We start from the raw sequence: 18,019 nt of genomic DNA, 5'->3' as shown, positions 1-18,019 counted from the left end.
TTATTATATTTTATCAAATATAAGGTGCCATTAAGATATACTGTTATTTTATGTAATACTAAGAAAAAAAGTCTTATCATTTAGAATTTTTTTATACTCATTGTAAGAACTCTTTTAGGCTTATTTACACATAGTTGTTGTTGTTTTGTGGTTTTTTTTTTTTACTGTATACACTCTTGGCATACATAAAAAGGAAAATGAAAGCAAAATTAATTGGCTATTTTTTCCTAAATTTCTTCATTTTTAGAGCCCAGTGCTTCTGAATCACTTTCTGACTCAGAGTTGTCCATGTCTGTGGTTTTCCCACATAGCACTTAAAAAAAATTTCTGGGAATTTAGATTTAGATTTTTAAAAGAAAATTTTTTTCTCTGCCTTTTTAATTTGATCCCCCAACCAACAAATCAACAAATATTTTTCTCAGAAAGTATATAAATTACCTGCTGAAAACTAAAAAAATGTATCTGTCTAGCTAAACCAAATTAAAGTCAAAGACGAAAGCTGCACAATTTTCAAGAGACTAGAGAGTGGATGGGGAGTTTCTATCATTGAGGGAAAAAATGTTTGGAGCCAGTAATGATACGTGTGTGTGTGTGTGTTTGTGTGTGTGTGTGTGTGTGTGTGTGTATGATTGGTTTTTAATTTATAGAAAGAAAGAAAAGAAAGAAAGTGGAAAGAAGGAAGGAAGTGAGGGAGGGAGGAAGGGAGAAAGGGAAAAAAGAGAGAGAAAAGATGCATTACATTTTTCTTTTCGCTTTTTACTTTGAAATTAAGTTTTATTTTAAAAGGTAAAACTTTATAATCCTCTTAAAATATGAAAATTCGAAAGTTATTAGGCAAGTCAATCACACAAAACTGTTTGCAGCCGGAATTAAAGAAGTGGTTACATTTTACTAGTGTAAAATGTCACAGAATTTGAATCACAACTTGGATCATCAACGATTCAACTGTTTTATCTCACTCAATAGGTCTAGCCAGTTTTAAGATAAAATTCCTCCTCTAGATAGTCTATTCTCAATCCAGCCCTTCTTTATCACCACAGGGTGCTAGGATAGTTGGCCATGGTGGCGATACCGCAATGGTTGTTTCCGTCTTCAGCCATTTATGTAGCCATTCATACCCCAACCTGTACCCCAACTCTTCTTGACAAGCCAATGTTTATTGTTACCAGTCTGCTCCTTCAAAGCCATGGCCAACCACGAGAACACCAAGATCCAGGTCTTCACTGCTACAGTCTGGATCATGATAAAGGCCTTCTTTCTAAAACTGGAAGGCATCCTGACCTGTATCTATACCAACAGAGATGGACCCCACAATTGCCACTGCCTTTATAAGGGACTTCTCCTGGTTATGAATGTTCACAAAGCCAGTGTTGTTGGCAGTAGAATTCTCGGGCTTGTATTTGCAGGATTCAACACTTACGTGATAATAATAGGATTCTTCTGAGCCCAGGCCTCCATTGTCCATACTGGAAGGCATAATCCATGTAGCCACCATTGCATCCCTCCTTGCATTGAGCCTGAGAGCAGTCCACCAGGTTCTGCTCACTCACTGCAATAAGTTTGCCAGTTTTCCAGAACATCTATCCTTCAAATTCACCAGTGGCACTAAAAGCCCAGCAAGAACCACACAGACCCTGATCCTTCACACCAGTTACATAGCCTTTCTCTCTCCAATCCACAGATGGGAGGATCTCAGCAAAAAAGGTTCTCAGCACACTTATACCTTTTGTGCTTCTGGTTTTGAAGGCCATTCATCACTTGCCTAAATTCTTCATTGGCTTGTAACCAAAGGCATCCGTTGCTATGGTGAAGCTGTTTCAACAGCTGTGTTTCTGATTGTGCAGTTCAATCGTTCCCATAGTCTTTTTCCACAGTGCTCGCTCTCTACTTCCTCATTCGCTCCACAGTGTTACCCGCATGTTGCCTTCCACTGGTGCCATTGTGCATCTAAACTTACATCAATTTTTGGAGCAGCTGAGGCTATTTCGAAGCAAAGGTTTGTCAGGAAGAGTGAACGATTCATGTTTCAAAAACTTGCAGTGGGCACAGCTTCACAGGCACAGTCAGCAGGTGTGGGGACAGGGGTCTCCAAGCCCCACTCTCCCCTACATTTTCTCAGCCTTGACCCTCTGTTTAGATTTGTAAACTCAGCCTAAGCTTCTTAACGTCCTATTAATACTTGTACAGTTTCCTTCCCTTATTACCAAAGGGACAGACATAACTTTAGCTTTAGAAAGGTGATATAACTGATAAAATTAACATTCTGGACTTTTTATTGTACTGCTCTGTTAAATATCCGGAAATAGCATGTGTTTACTGTCAGTCTTTTGCAGTCTTTCAAAGGGAACACTGCACCCCAATCTAAAATGTAAACTTCTGGTCTATTTCACTAAAGCCAATGGAAGATTGAATGTGTGTGTGTGAGGGAGGGAAAAAATCTGTGTGGTTTTAGAAATATGCAAAATCAATGTAGTATTTTTTTATGTGAAAGTAATATTGGTTGAAATGTTTTTGAAAAGTTACTTATCATTTCAACTCTTTAAATGATTTTTATGCCATTTATAATTCATTAGTCATTCTGATTTTCATCCCCATATTTATTAGTGGAGAATTTTAAATTGCCAAATTATCCTGAGTCCAAAATACAAATAAGTGAGTGTCATCAAAGAATTTAAATATTTCAGAGGGACTCCTGATGACTCAGAGTTCCAATTCTACTTACTGCGAAGAGCATGCTGAGTTTTAACGTAAGTAAAACCACATAAATACTGAAAATATTCTGGTTGACACTAACTGATCATTATTGCTAATAATTCTTTTTTTGGAAGAAATTTTAAGCAGCCTTTTCTGAGTTTTAACTTGTGGCTAAGGTAGGTGGTGAAATAATGTTGCAAAATTCATTTCATCAGCAGCCATTTATTGAATGCTTACTACGTACTGGAGCAGTGCTATGAGTATGCAACACGGTAGCCACCAGCCACATTGCTACTGAGCACTTGAAGCATGGCTAGTGTGACTGAGGAAGAAAAAAATTAAATTTTTCTAATCCTAATTAATTTAAATTTAAAAACCAATACTCAACTCAGTTATTGGAAAACTTTTAAGTATGTTTAGAACAGTTTGGGTATGCAAATCTACCTTTTTTTAATTCTAAATTTTATGAAATGCAAACACAGTTCAAGTATTTACAATAAAAATTTAGTAGATTTTCCAAATTAAGATGTACTGTCAGTGTGAAACACACCAGATTTTGAAGACTCCGTGCAAAAAACATTGAAATGTCTAATTAATATATTGATTGCATACTGAAATGATAATATTTTGATATTTTGGGGTTAAATAAAATATATTATTAAAATTAATTTCACCTATTTCTTTTCATCTTTTAAAAATGTGGCTACTAGGGGGCCGGCTGAGTGGCGCATTGGTTAAGAGTTGGCTTGGGACACCACCTCTGAGCAGCAGAGCCCCGGTTCGGATCCCACATTAGGGCCTGCGCCCTCTACAGCTAAGATGGTGAACAACAGCTCGACCTGGAGCTGGGCTGCGGTGAATCACAGGCGACAGCATAGGCTGCAGTGAAGCTGAAGTGGGTTGCCATAAGCTACCATGAATGGCTGGCAGCTAGCGTGAGCCACCGGCAGCCAGTGTAAGCTGCCAAGAGCCGTCATAAGAGGCCATCCAGAAGCTGGTGACGGATCTGCCTCACCCGGGAAGAGCGCGATGATAATACCAACATTGGCCAGTGAAGCAATGTCCTCCACAACTAGACTGAAGAACAAAAGGACAGCAACTTGTCTGTTCCCCTTCCCCGATTCTCCAACACTGTTCCCCTCCCCCAACTCCCCAATAAAATCTTAAATTTAAAAAAAAAAGAGTATAATCAAATACATATACATAAATCCTAACTGACTAAAAACATTTGATTACTGTTTGTTGGAATGCTGGGGTTTTTAGATTATGTTCACGATTTATGAGGAAAAAAATCCCTCCAAATATATCCATCCCTTAAATAATGGTCCATCCCCTAAAATCATGATTTCATCACTAAAATTCTCTGAAACTTATATTTTAAAAATCCATAGCCAGGAGTGCTGAGGAATGGTTTTGTTCATAGACAAGTAATGGTTAGTTTTCCATGTTACTGGCAAGGTTTCAGTCTTCCTGCTGCTTTTCCAGGGTATGAAAACTTGTGCTGCACTGAGAATGACACCCAATTCCCATTTCAAATTAAAGCCCTCATATAAAATTGATCCCCCTCCTTTTGTTTAACTAACTCATATCTCATTATACCCCAACAGAAGTTTCCCATTGTGACCTGACTCATCCACTGATCTCTCCCTATGAGGCCATATACATAGCAGTCGTCCTGACTGATAATAGATCCTTTATATTTCTCTCTATCAAACCACATTCTTCCCTCTCCTTCGTTTAAAAGTCTGCTGAAGCTCACCTTCCAGATTAACCCAACAGATTTTTAATCACACAAATCTAATTAGATTTGAATTAAGGTGCAGTCCAGGGAGGAATTGAGAGTTGCTCTTTGGTTGATGTATTGAAATTTAACATGTCAGAGGCAGAGAATTTTCAAGGTGTAACCATGGAAATGAACGGGCAAACTGTAATCAAAGTTATTGGCAGCAAGAACATCTGTGTTCTTTGAGGGTAGCTGGTTGAATGTTTGGAAAGGTGCAAATGAATGATGAGAGTAACTAAATGGGGATACAACATCCCCTCAAGTTAATTCAGGAAATGAAACATTGTGTAAGAGGTTAGTTTTAAAAGGGTGGCAGTAGCTAAGAGGAATACATAATGTACTGGATTTTGAGTTTTTAAAAAATGGTTTGAAGACATGATTGGCAAATAAAGCCTGGCCTATGTGTTAATATGTTAATGTTAATATTAACATATTAATATAAAAATATTAATATTTTAATAAATTTTTATACAGGTGTTACTATAAGCTTTGTAATCATTGTTATAGTTTCTGTTTTACTTATGATTTGAGATATTTGATATGTTTAAGAGAATCCGACATGTTAGACTAATGTTTTTAAGTGAAATATTTAGAAATATTTAAATTTATAATCAATGTTTAATCATTTAAGGGAATGCGATTATTAAATAATCTATAAATTTTGCCTTATTATGCATGTAAATACTCTTTAAATGCTATGGAAGTTTTATTGGACTTTGTTAGGTATTTGAAATGCTAAAGAGGAATATATTGACTAAATATGTGACTTATAGTTTGAAATGTTTAAGAGAATTTTGTACATTTTTAGGTAGATTTAATAATAAATTTATAATTAATATTTTAAATTTATAAGATGATAGAGTATTAATCAAGTACAAGTAAAAATGAGTGTTTTAAATTTCAAGACAAACTATATTAGATTTACATATAAAATAAGATTTGTAAATTGAACACCAAAGCTTCAAAAAACTAAGTTATAAAATTTACAACCATAACTGAATATTAACTAAAATAAAAAGAGCTGTAAAATGCCCAACAACATGGATTGATTACATAAATTATGATTCATCCATATAATGGAATTTCTATTAAAAATAACGTAGAAAAATCAACATGAACATTTGATTTCTTGAAAAGCAAGCTATAAAAGAGCATGTATAAGATGATCTCATTTTTTAAATATTAAATTTTTAAAAACATATATACATACATGTATAAAGGAAAATCTAGATGGACTAACATCAAATTGCTAATAGTTGCCAGTTGGTACTTACAGGTATTTGCGTATGACTTCCCTTTTTTTTTTTTTTGCATTGAATACACATACCTCTGCTAGAAAAGGAATATTCTTTTAAAAATAAGAACAAAAAAAGAGGTAATTGTGTGTAAGCAACAATGAATAGCTAGGAGAATGCCCACATTCCTGGCGCCACCATTTACGGAATTGGAGGGAAATAAGTAGCATTTGAGAGGGCTACAGAGAGCACTTTCCTCGAGGTAAAGCCAGGATTCGAAGGCTGAGGGAATGTTTTGTAGAAAATTGACCATACTTTCCATTAGGACCCTGATATGCCTGGCACATGTTTCTATCAAAGCCCCTATAACACTTTGGTGCAAGTATTTGTTTATGGACTGTTAAGCCATATTAGATTACCTGCCTCTTTGATATAGGAATTATCTTCCTCACCTATGTAACTCCAATGTCTCCAGAAGCATTTAATAAGTGTTGGTTGGAAGGAATGAAAAATAATTCTTTATTTCTTTTATTGCCTATCCATTGGAAAATGCTTGCTCTGAGTTGAAGACCCTCCACCACACCCCGTGAAAAAACCCAACTTGATCCAAAGTATCGCCTTACCACCTTGCTACAATGATTGAAATCCTCCCCGCTGAAGTAACTTTTTAATTTAAAACACTATCTCCAAAGACCCTGCTCTTAAACTCTATCTATTCCCAGGAATGGCAAAATGATCATGGTTGATAGATATATGTATCGTTAAATTGTTCCCCCTACTTTTGCATAGGGGGAAATTTTGTTTAAAAATTTCTGTATTAAAAAGTGTTTTAGAAACCTGTGGAAAGATTAAACAAGTCATGTAACAAATATTTAATGACTAATGAGAGTATACTGTGCGTTGGTCATTATGTTAAGGTCTAGGAATACAAGTGTGAATACAAGTGAGTGGTGTGGGTTGGAGTGGGACAAACATACTGTGCTATGTACGGCTGTGAGAAACAACAGGACCTACCTAACTCACAGTTGGGGTGGGGCAGGGAGACCGTACAGTAGTCCCGGATGAATCTAGAAGGTGAATAAGAGTTAGACAGGCTAGAAGGGGCAACAGAAATGGTGAGAAAGGGGAATGGATCATTCCAGATAGAAACAACATGGAGTGTCAAGACATGGAAACCAGGTAGAATGTAATGAGTTTGAAGTTCTAGTTCACTATGACTCCAACTTTGGGTTTATATGTAGGAAAGGTGGGAATAAAAATAGGGTACAAGCTAAGTTGTTGTTACAAAGATACCCCAAGATCCAGTGGATTGAATACGATCAAAATTTATTTCTCTAAAGTAGCAGTCACAGATGGTCAATTTTGACTCCTCTCCTTAAACTCTCCACATCAAATTATTTTGAAGAAAACCCCAGACTGTACATAATTTTTAACAGTTTTATTGAGATCTAATTGACATGCCCTATAGTTAACCTATTAATGTGTCATTCAATGGTGTTTAGTTTATTTACAGAGTTGTGCACTATCACCATAATCTAATTTTAGAACATTTTCATCATCCCGACAGAAGCCCTGTACTCATTAGTTATTCCCTATTCCCCCCTCAACCTTCCCATTTCATATCACTTTATCATATCTGTATTTCCTATGCACACATAGAAAGATATGTATTTTAAAACTACATAACAGTATCATTATCACCATAAAAATGTCAAAGATAAAACCAGTAGTCATAGTTTCCTGATTATTTTATAATTTATTTTCAGTTTGTTTGCTTAAATCAAGGTCCAAGTAAAACCCTAATTGCACATTGCAATTGCTTGATCTATCTGTTAGGTTTCTTTTAATCTGTAACTTATTCTTCTGACACTTGCTTTGTTTTTTTTTCTTACAAATTTTTGTTGAAGAAACTAAGTTATTTATTCTATAAAATTTCCTGGGGACTGGAATTTTCTGATTGTATTATTGTGTCATTGTTTAACCTGCTCCACTGTCCCGTGTATTTCCTATACATTGACAGTTAGATCTTGGATCTTAATCAGATTCAAATATTGTTTGTTTGGATAAGACTACTTCAACAGTGGAAGTGTTGTGTTAAACTTCCATTTAAATTTTCTTTTATTATGAAATACATCATACTCACAACAGTATATATAAAACTAATTATAGTTTAAAAAACAATAATAAAGCGAACATCCAGCCCCCATTGCAGAGGTTAAAAAACAGGAATATTGCCATTTGTCTTCTTTAATAAAATCGATTTCTCTTTCCACCCCATTCTAGAGGTAAGAACTATCCTGACTTTTGTGATAATTATTCCTTTACTTTCTTTATGCCCCTTGTGAGTATATTCCTAAAGAGAATGTTGTTTGGTTTTGCCTTTGTGTCTATTATGTCTATATGACTTGCTTTCCCCCCCTTCAACATTATGAAGTTATGTTGTTTTGGATAACTGTAGTTCATTTATTTTCATTTATATAGGATTTCATTATATGAATATACCACAGCTTATTCTATTGCTAGTGGACATTTAGATTATCCCTGATTTTTTTATGTTACAAACAATAATGCTATGAACATTCTGGTACATGTATCCTGGTGCACATGAGTTTCTCTAAGGTATATCTATATATAAGATATATATATATATAGGTATATATAGATATAGATATATGTGAGAAACTGATGGGTGTAATGTTTGCACCTGTTTAATTTTAGTAAGCCATGTCAAATTATTTTCCAAAGTGCTTATACCAATTTAGATCTCCACTAGTAGTGGATGAGTTACTCATTGCTCTGAATCCTTGTACACACTTTGTATTGTCAGATCTTGCCAGTTGGTGGGTTCAAACACTTTATTGATAAAAGATGTATAAAATTGAACTACAATATATAGTTGATACTCAACTGAATTCACAGGAATCCTATTCAAATATTTCTTTTGCTAGTCCCTTATCTTCAGGAAAATATAAAGTTCTGGATTTTAAACAGGATATTAAAGCATTTCACCTGTAGGTTGCCATTGAAAATGTGTCACAATTGTTGAAGGGGGAGAGGGAGATATTTGTGTAATTTAAGGGTTGGAAAGATGTTCTAAGATGAATGGTCACTTACTCATGGCTATTTAGCAGCTAACCTTTATAGTAGTGAGAATCTAGATAAAATACTCATTTGTAGGGCTAATGCAAGACACTCCATTCAACCCAGAAACACACTTACTCTTCTCTCTTCCAATTTCTTTTTTCATCTTATTCCTCCTGGTTGCTTCTTAAGCCTTTAGCAGCTTCTTTATAATAGGCTTCATATCATGAGCTCTGAAATCAACATTTTACACTTGGGTGTACATAACTAGCTGTGCAATCTAGGGCTCTGGACAATATAAGCTGCCTTCCTTAGAATGTTGTAAGGAATAAATTAGGTATCCTAATAGATATATGACTCTTGGTGCATTTCAAGAATGATAAGCACTGTCTCACCTTCTAAGTGGTAACCTATACCTCATACTCCATAATGTTACAGTTCATAAAATTTGCTCCACCAGTTTCCAGGGAAAATCGGGTGCATACAGAAACCACTCCTAATTCTCCCCTCTTACCTCATCTTCTCATGGAGATTTCTGCCTTGCATCTAAGATTCTTTGAAAAAGCAGCAATATCTTCATGATTTTGTGACCTTGAGCAGTGCCTCACCCAAGCTGTTATTTTGCAAACTTGGAATCATCCATTTTTTTAAAGCTTGCAGTAGTCAAGCTATAAATAAAAGGTAATGCATTTGATCTTGGCAATTGGAAGGCTCACTAGCTCACTTTTCTTCCCATTACTAGCCTGCTTCATTGCTTTTACCTCTTCATGCCTCTTAACTCTTGCCTCTTCCTCTAGTTCTGTGTCTGACCTCAGATAGACACTTAAAATTTGTGTTTAACTTTTAATTGTGAGAAAATGCACATAGTATTTACCACCGTAACCATCTTTAAGAGTACAGCTCAGTGGTGTTAATTATATGCACACACTGTTGTGCAACTAATCTCTAAGACCTCTCTTCGTCTTGCAAAACTGAAACTCTGTCTTCACTAAACAACAACTCTCTATTCCCTCTGCCCCCAGCCCCTGGCAACCACTCTTGTACTTTCTGTCTCTATGGATTTGACTACTCTAGGTACCTCATATAAGTAGAATCATACAGTTTTTGTCTTTTTGTGACTGGCTTACTTCACTTAGCATGTCCTCTAGGGTCCTCCATGTTGTAGTATGTGTCACAATTCCCTCTCTGTTGGAGGCTGAATAATAGCCCGTTGTATGGATATACTAATTTTGTTTATCCATTTATCCAATTTTGTTTATCCATTTTTCTGTGGATGGACATCTGGGTTGCCTGCTTCTTTGGGCTACTGTGAATAATGTTGCTATGAATATGGGCTCACATATATCTCTATGTGACCCTGCTTTCAATTCTTTTTGGGTATGTACCAGAAGTACTGAATCATATGGTAATTTTATTTTTAATTTCTTGAGGAACTGCCATACTGTTTCCATAGTGGCTGCACCATAGTAAACACTTTAAAGTTTCTGTCCTACCTGGTGGGTGTGTGGGGGGGGAGGGAGTATATTATTTTACTATAGAATACAGTAGAGAAAAAGGGTTGTATGGCTAAGAATGAACACTGTCAATTATCATGCGTTATTAGAAAATAATTAAAATAATTAAAAGCATGGAATTCCTAGAATTTGGAGACACATTATAAACCATTTGGTCCATTCCCCTCATTTCTAGGTGAGTACAGTGGGACTTTGAGAAGATAAATGGCTTGTGAAGGTCACAGGGCTAGTTAACAATAGTCAGAACTGGCATCCAGAGCTTTCCAATCTCCAATTAACTGCAAATAAAATAATTTTCAACTTGAAATATTATGCAGTGAAGAACAAGAATTATGGAGTGGATAATTCAAAACATCCTCTGGGATGCACTGTCCGTGTTTTGCTTTTGTTTCTATGGCAGGTTCTAGCCTCCGAATTGCCTGGGTTGACATTGAAACTGAGCCTGTTTTTCTTGCTGCCACGGCTGACTGGGTCCTGGGCATCCTAGGAGATGGAAGGGAAGACAAAGGAAACCAGTGGGCATTCAGGATCCACCAAGCGCGCAACGCGACCCTCTGCTGGCCTGCGCGCTGCCCAGAGCCGCGGGTGTAGCGCGGTTTATCTCCCATCCTGGGGCCTCAAAGACCTGTCCCCATGCTCCGGGATCCAAACGAGAGTGTTCAGGGACTCGCGGGGTAAAGCAGGTCTTGCCGTGCCTCCTCCCCACCCGGAGCGGCGGATCCCGTGCTACTGGCCCGGCGACACGACGCCCAATCCCCGCCGCCACAGCCGGGGAGCCCCGGGCGCCGCGGACACGGCAGGCACGTGGGCTCGGCCGCAGCGCTGCGCCAAGCACCCGCTAGCTCGGCCCAACCTCTGCTCGCCAGCCTCGGCCCCTGCGGGTGGGGAGAGGGATCCTCCCCCCTTTCACTTTGCACCAGTCCGAGGGAATTTGCGGTCGGTGACGCGCATCCTTAAGCGAGCCACCTGCAGCGCGGGGCGCGCCGCTCTGGGCGGCATCGGAGGGCTGGGCCGGCGCGGCCTGGGGACCCCGGGCTCCGGAGGCCATGCCGGCGTTGACGCGCCGCGGCGGCCGGCTGCCGCTGCTCGGTAAGACCCTGTTCGCCCGCTCGTGGCCCCCGCAGCCTTCTGCGCGGCCTCAGCCGCCAGCCCGCACGGTGGCCTGGCGCGCGCCTCCCGGTCCCCTCCGCCGCGCTCCTCCCGGCGCCCGCACCTTCTCCGCTCCCGCGCCCCTCCCCTCTGTTGCGCCCTCCCGACTCGCCCCGGACTGGCCAGCGGCCCCCGCCCTGCCCACCCCATATCCTCCTGCCTCTTCTCTAAAGTCTCTGTCCAGCTCGGGCCGCGTCCCGATCTGCGGCCCGGACTCCGCGGGCGGCCTCGCCGAGGCGCTGCCCCGGGCCGGGGCCGCCTGCGCTCCCTTCCCGCTGCTCGCTCGGCCAGCGCGCTCAAGTCCTGGGCCCTCCGCCCACGTCTGGGGCCCCCAGGCTGGCGCCAGGTGGCTCGGAACCTTGCTGGGACCGACCCTGGATATCGTAGGCTCCCGGGTGGCGTCTTTCACTCTTCTTTGGGGTTTTTTATTTATGGAGTGAACTCTGATTGGAAAATTCGCCCGCGTTTTCCCCAAAGCGAGTCATTCGTAATAATAACCCTACCCACTCTGAGTTTCGGTTGGATCAACTAGTAGTGACTTTGGAAATATTATGCAAACAGGATTTCATATTAAAATACTAGCTGCCCCTTCCTCCTATACTGGATTTTTATCCTGGCATTAAACCCCAAGGGAGTTTTCAAGGACTCCGGTGACGGTTCTCGTTCTACAGTCTTGGAACCGGCACCCACAGCTCCCAAATTCCAGGGTTCTGACTTAAGGTCTCTATGGTAAATAGAGAAAAGATTTCCAATATAGACATACAGGAATTATGTCCATTAGCTGTTGTTACAGATCACTCAGAATTACAGACTAAGAAATGTAACATAAGTAGGAAAGAAGTGGGAAAACAAAGACAGTGTGCAGTTCTGAAACATTTGTACTAGTTGGTAAATACGGGTTCATTTCAAATGTATAGTATAATATGTTTTGCAGCCTATGAATAAAAAAAGTTAACTTTTTGTTAGGTATGACACTAAGTAGTAAGTTTTTTGGTGGCACACAAAGGCTTTGGAAAAGTATAAAATCAGTATTTGCAACTATATTTAAGCTGCATCGAATTTTTTATTTAGGAATGAGCCCCCAAATTTCAACATCTCTCTCCAGATTTTTGTAAATGAGGTATAATTTGCATACAGCAAATATGCATAAATCTTATGCAACATTGTTAGTTTTTATAGATGTATGTACTCACATCATTATTGGACCAAGATATAGAGCAATTCTAGCTCCGCCCTGTCTCAGTCAATACCCTGCAAAGGTAGCCACTGTTTTGACCTCTTATGTCATTGGTCTGCCTGTTTTTTAACTTCATGGAAACCAGACCACCACTATGTCACTCTTCTATGTCCAGCTTCTTTCACTCCACATTATGATTACGAGATTCAACCTTGTTCTCAGTAGCAGTGGTAATTTTTTTAATTGCTGGGTATTATTCCTTAATATGAATATACTATACAACTTATTCCCTCTATTGTTGAAGAACATATAGGTTGTTTTCAGTTTTGTGTAATACGAATAATAGTGCTGTGAACATTCTTTTACACGTTTTTTGGTGGACATAAATACCCATTTCTCCTAGGATGATGCCCAGAAGTAGAATTCCTGGATTATAGGGGAAGGCATATATTCAGTTTTGCTGGATACCATCCAACAGTTTTCCACAGTGGTCATACCAGTTTACGTTCCCACTGGCAGCAGATGGGAGTTTCTAGTTCCTTACATCATTGCCAACACCCAGTAGTACAGATTTTCTTTAGTAAAGAAACACAAAGTGAGGAGCTTAAAGTGAGGGCTTTATAATGTTTAAAAGCTTTGTCTAACCACAACACTATACACCCAAAACTAATATAAAATAATATTGAATGGCAACCGTAGTGGAAAAATTTTTAAATGTTTGAAAGCTTTAAATTCCTTAAAGTATAAGATTTGATTAGGATTCCCTGATATTGTAAGCTCTACCTTTCATGAATAATGGTGAGGCTTTCTAAGAAGTATGTAAAGAAATGTACTGGCCAGGCCTTCACCGCATTGTGTGCTGGTGCTGGATAGGAGAGGAGAGGATTTCAATATTTCAGTAAGGATGATACACGACCTCTTTCTCTGGTGTCAGAAAATTCATATTCAGAGTGTTGAATTACACATTTTAGTTGCTGTCCTTTGTCCTTGTTGCTTATCTTAATATGCCTCCTTGTGAACTGCCAGCCTAAGCGGGGGTGGGGGGTATGATTCAGGAAGAGGTGAAGGGAAGGGATGCTAGGCAAAGATTGGTTTGGATTGGATAAGACACCAGACCTGGTGACCTGATGTTCAAAGTCCCTTCAATTCTAAAAGCCTAGTTTGCATTGGCGCCATCGTACAAGTTTGGATTGGCTATTTGTTTCTTCCAAGGTACTTCACACCTATCTCTAGCTAATCATCTTCTTACATTTAATTGTGAACTATGTACTTACCTTCCATTAAAGAATGGCTCTACTTTTTATAACTAAAAAGGCACCTTCAGTAACTCTTAGGTATCAGTAAAGATTTTTGTTGTTGTTTAACTGAAAAACATCAGGTAATAAGATATTAAATAAGGAGAAGGGCCAGTTACTTATATTCCAGATAAGACTTCAGATAAGAAAGATGAAGAGGAAGCATGCATGAGAAAGAAAGAAATTTTTCTTTGAAAAACTTTTATTGAATACCTATTTCTGTGTGAGGCACAAGAGGTAGAAAGACAAAAGAGCTGGGGATGAGAGAACTTACACAGAAATAGTGAATTCCATTCTATTTGAGGAATGCATGAACATTGCCTTTCGTCGGGAAAAGCATTTGAGTCCGAAGCTTGCTTTCAGTTAGTTCAACCTTCCAAAACCGTTCTTGTGATCACTAAATATTCATAGGAGAAAAATAGCACACTTAACTGAAGCGGCCTCAACCAAGATTTTTGTCTTCTAAAGCTACTTCAACATGGCTGCCCTGTATTTAATGGTTGTGGGAAAGAAACTGCTCTTCCATTTCAAATAAAACAATTGGACAGGTCCAGAGTTAGATATGACCATCTTAGGTTTGGGGGAGGAAGTAATTTTCTAAATGGTTTTTTGAACAAATTTGTTGACTACATTTTACTCCCAAAGAGTATTTCTGCTCACTTGAGAAGCCCTGCAATGGCTCAGCCTTATCACTTGCTCCACAGTTCTTGTTCCTCTCGTCTTGTCATTTTCTAATGAAACCCAGAAGCAGTGTGATGAAGGCCTTTACATACAATGTTCAAGATTACAATCTTGCTGACTCCTCAAATACATGCCAGAGATTGCCTTAATCTTTGAGTAAAGATTCTGATTTGACAAAAAGCAAATCATGTCAAAAGCATTGTATTTTATCATTTTTCTTGATGTTGAAATGGACCGCGCAGAGAACAGGAGTAAGAATTTGGAGAGGGGAAATTGAGGAGCTGAAACTAGCTCTGTCTGCTTTATAATTTGCTCAGTTTGGTCTTGCCATTATGCTGCATCCTTCATTCACTCTGAAAGAGCAAACCCTCGTGAACTTCACAGTAAGTAGGTGGTTTGTCTGAGTAGAGCTTTTTGGTTTTCATCAGATGACTTCGTGATCTTAAGATTTTTTACCCTGACTTCCAAAAAAGCTTTCACCACTTTTCAGTTAAGTAGCCACAGTTATGTGGCCAAAGGTTTTTCTGTCTTTGGGGAGTCTATGAGCTCTATACCTACTTGGTTTCATTACCTTGGCTGACACCTTCTACAGCTATATCATCAGTGGTCCTCAAAGGATGAAAACTTTTGTTGTACTTGTTTGATAGTCGTTAATTTGAATCATGCAGTTCTGTACTATGGGTACCAACACATGTGGAGGAAATTTAAAAATAATGTAAAGTACACACACACACACACACAGTGTTCTTTTGTGGCTAGAGGAATTGCATAAGACCCTAAAAGAGGAACTATATTTATTTTTTAGGTTAAACAGTAAAAATAGTTTTTCACTGCTGTCATTATAAGTCAGTTGTTGGCCAAGAATCCTCCGTAAAATTATTTACAGCCTCCACTAAAACAGGATATTATCATTATTTATTTAAACTGTGTTTTGGTTATAAGATATCCACTGAATTCAGTTTTCCAATGCTTTGCTGTTTGAGTTCCAATTCTTCTCATGTGAGGGATTCTGTTCTTGGAGGAACGCAGGTATGTATATTATGGGGCTAACAACACAGGAAATGTGCTCTTTCTCTGCACTCAAGTTCTTTATTTGTCAAAAGGAGATAAGCAGTATCTTAGTCCTTTATCAGAAAATACCTGTAAGGTACAGCTGCATCCCTTGTTAGGCAGGTGCATTGCAGAAAGAGAGATGTGTTATGTGTAAGTCTGGAGAAATCCTTAGACTTTAGAGTCACAGGACTTTCCTCTTTCCCTTCTCAGACACTTTTGAGCACCAACTATGTTCAGGACTTGTGTTAAGTGCCGCTTAGGACTGGTACCTGCCCTCCAAGAACTCACAGTCTAATGTTGGGACTGTCGGTGCCAAAGGGTCAGGGATACAAAAGGAAAATGGCAGTGCAAGTTTAGATATATGCACAGAGGCAGAGCCTTGAACCCAGCTGGGAAAATAAGGCAAGGCTTCTGAGAGGAGGTGCTGCCAGAGCCAGACTTGGAGGATAAGTAAGAGTTGACATGAAAATTTCACAACAAGGACATACCAGGCAAATAAGACAGCAAAGAAAAAGGTACAGAGGTAAGAAAGAAACATGGAGTAGACTGAAAACTAATTCCCTTCCAGGTTGCTGAGGCATGATGTATAATAAGGCCTCCAGGAATAGAGAACTCTCATTTACAACGTGTGACTCAGAAAATTGTCTGAAGACTTCAGTGGTTAGCTTTTAAAAAAATTCTGGGGTGCCAGAGGCTCAGTGTATAATGTGTAAGAAATATGTAATGATGTGATAAGGGATTTGGACTTCATCATGTAGAAAAGAGAATCTGGATGGAATTCAGTGGTCCATTGTGTCCCTCAGGGGTGTGTGTGTGTGTGTGTGTGTGTGTGTGTGTGTGTGTACATGTACATACTTGGTATTTTTTGGAGAGAGGTTAATTACTTTCATCAGATTTTCAGAAGGGTCTGTGACTCAAGAAAGGGTGAGGACTGTTGGCACAGATTGTGGAGGGGTTTTAAGTGGAGGAGTGACACACTCTGATTTGTATTTTAGAAAAACAGTTCTGATGTCTGCATGGAGGGTGGGTGTCAGGCCAACATGACCATGGCAGGGAGGCCAGCTAGGAAGTTGTTGGCAATAGTCCAGGCCAGAGGCGATGAGGGCTTGAGTTAGGGCAGTAATGGGAGGCAGAGCTGCGGGTGGATTGGGGAGTTATCAGAGGTTAAAATGTCCAGGCTTGGCAACTGCCTGGATGATGGGAAGTGAGGGGGAAGGAGGAGCCAAATGTGACTTCTGGGTTTCTAGCTTTGATGACAGTGGACGTGTTGCCACTAACTGAGAGAGAAGATGGAGGAGGGAGTAGGTCTAGGAAAGAAAAAGTGAATTCAATCTGAGTTGAAGGTTCCTGGGGCCACCCAGATATAGCGGTATACTCAAGAGGTATGGCTTTGGAATTCATGAGCAAATAGTAGTTAAAATCATGACAGTGTACAGAGAAAGAGTGTGGAATGAGTGGAGAGGCTGAGACCTTAGAGCTATTCAGTTCTAAGGAAAAACACACTCCTGTATGTCTCTCCTCTACTCACATCACTACCAACACTGGTCACTTCCGGTACTCGCCACCCAGGTATGTGGGGGCGCGGTTCCCCCACACCCAGTAGTTCTGCGACACCAGGTAAGTGTCCTGCCTTCTAACTGGAGCTAGTGTCAGATCCCACAGGTTTAGGACCCTCCTCTGCCATTAAGTTGCCACTCACAAGTCCAGGTGTCACCTAGGCTTCTGATGACAGACTGTAACCAGAGGTTCCCTTGACCCCCTTTTCGGGTTCAATTAATTTGCCAGAGCAGCTCATAAAACTCAGGAATAACATTTTATTTGCTAGATTAGCAGTTTATTATGAAAGGCTATAACTCAGGAACAGCCAGATAGAAGAGATGCATGGGGCCAGGTATGTGTGTGTGTGTGGGGGCGGGGGTGGACATGGGATGCCCACGCCCTCCGTAGTCAGCCACTCTCCCAGCACCTCTACTAGTTCACCAACTCAGAAACTCACATTTCCTCAGTTTAAGAATTTGTATAGATGGGCCTGCCGAGTGACGCGTTGGTTAGAGCTGGCTTGGGACGCCAGAGAGCCCCGGTTCGGATCCCACATGAGGGCCAGTGACACTGCCTTCTGCAGCTAAGATGGGGAACGGCAGCTTGACCTGGGGCTGGGCTGCCGTGAGTCGCTGGAGACAGTGTGGGCTGCAGCCCCTGCTGCAGTGGGTTGCCATGGGCTACCATGTGTAGCCGGCAGCCAGCATGAGCAGCCAGCAGCCGCAATGAGCGGCCGTCCAGAGGCCGGCGACTGATCTGCTTCACCCGGGAAGAGCGCAATGATGGTACCAGCTTGGGCCAGTGAAGCAACGTCCTCC

General features: G+C 39.9%; 1 protein-coding gene and 1 pseudogene across 2 annotated transcripts in view; one reads left to right on the top strand and one right to left on the bottom strand.

Annotated features, from left to right (window-relative positions):
• Positions 1-1,031: 1,031 nt before the first annotated feature.
• Positions 1,032-2,023, bottom strand: LOC109395211 (cathepsin L1 pseudogene; annotated as a pseudogene).
• A 9,110-nt stretch (positions 2,024-11,133) lies between these two features.
• FLT3 (fms related receptor tyrosine kinase 3) overlaps positions 11,134-18,019 on the top strand; it is a 64,971-nt gene continuing 58,085 nt past the window's right edge. Inside the window, exon 1 of one of the 2 annotated variants that reach the window (XM_019666041.1) lies at positions 11,134-11,396. In XM_019666041.1, the coding sequence (XP_019521586.1) occupies positions 11,354-11,396 (43 nt within the window). In that variant the 5' untranslated portion in view covers positions 11,134-11,353. The remainder of the gene's footprint in view (positions 11,397-18,019) is intronic. The other variant, XM_019666042.1, reaches the window with a different exon arrangement.

Source organism: Hipposideros armiger, unplaced genomic scaffold (genome assembly GCF_001890085.2).
Source record: "Hipposideros armiger isolate ML-2016 unplaced genomic scaffold, ASM189008v1 scaffold_459, whole genome shotgun sequence".
Lineage (NCBI taxonomy): Eukaryota > Metazoa > Chordata > Mammalia > Chiroptera > Hipposideridae > Hipposideros > Hipposideros armiger.
Note: the sequence above shows the minus strand (reverse complement) of the source record. Positions and strands in the feature narration are given on the sequence as shown.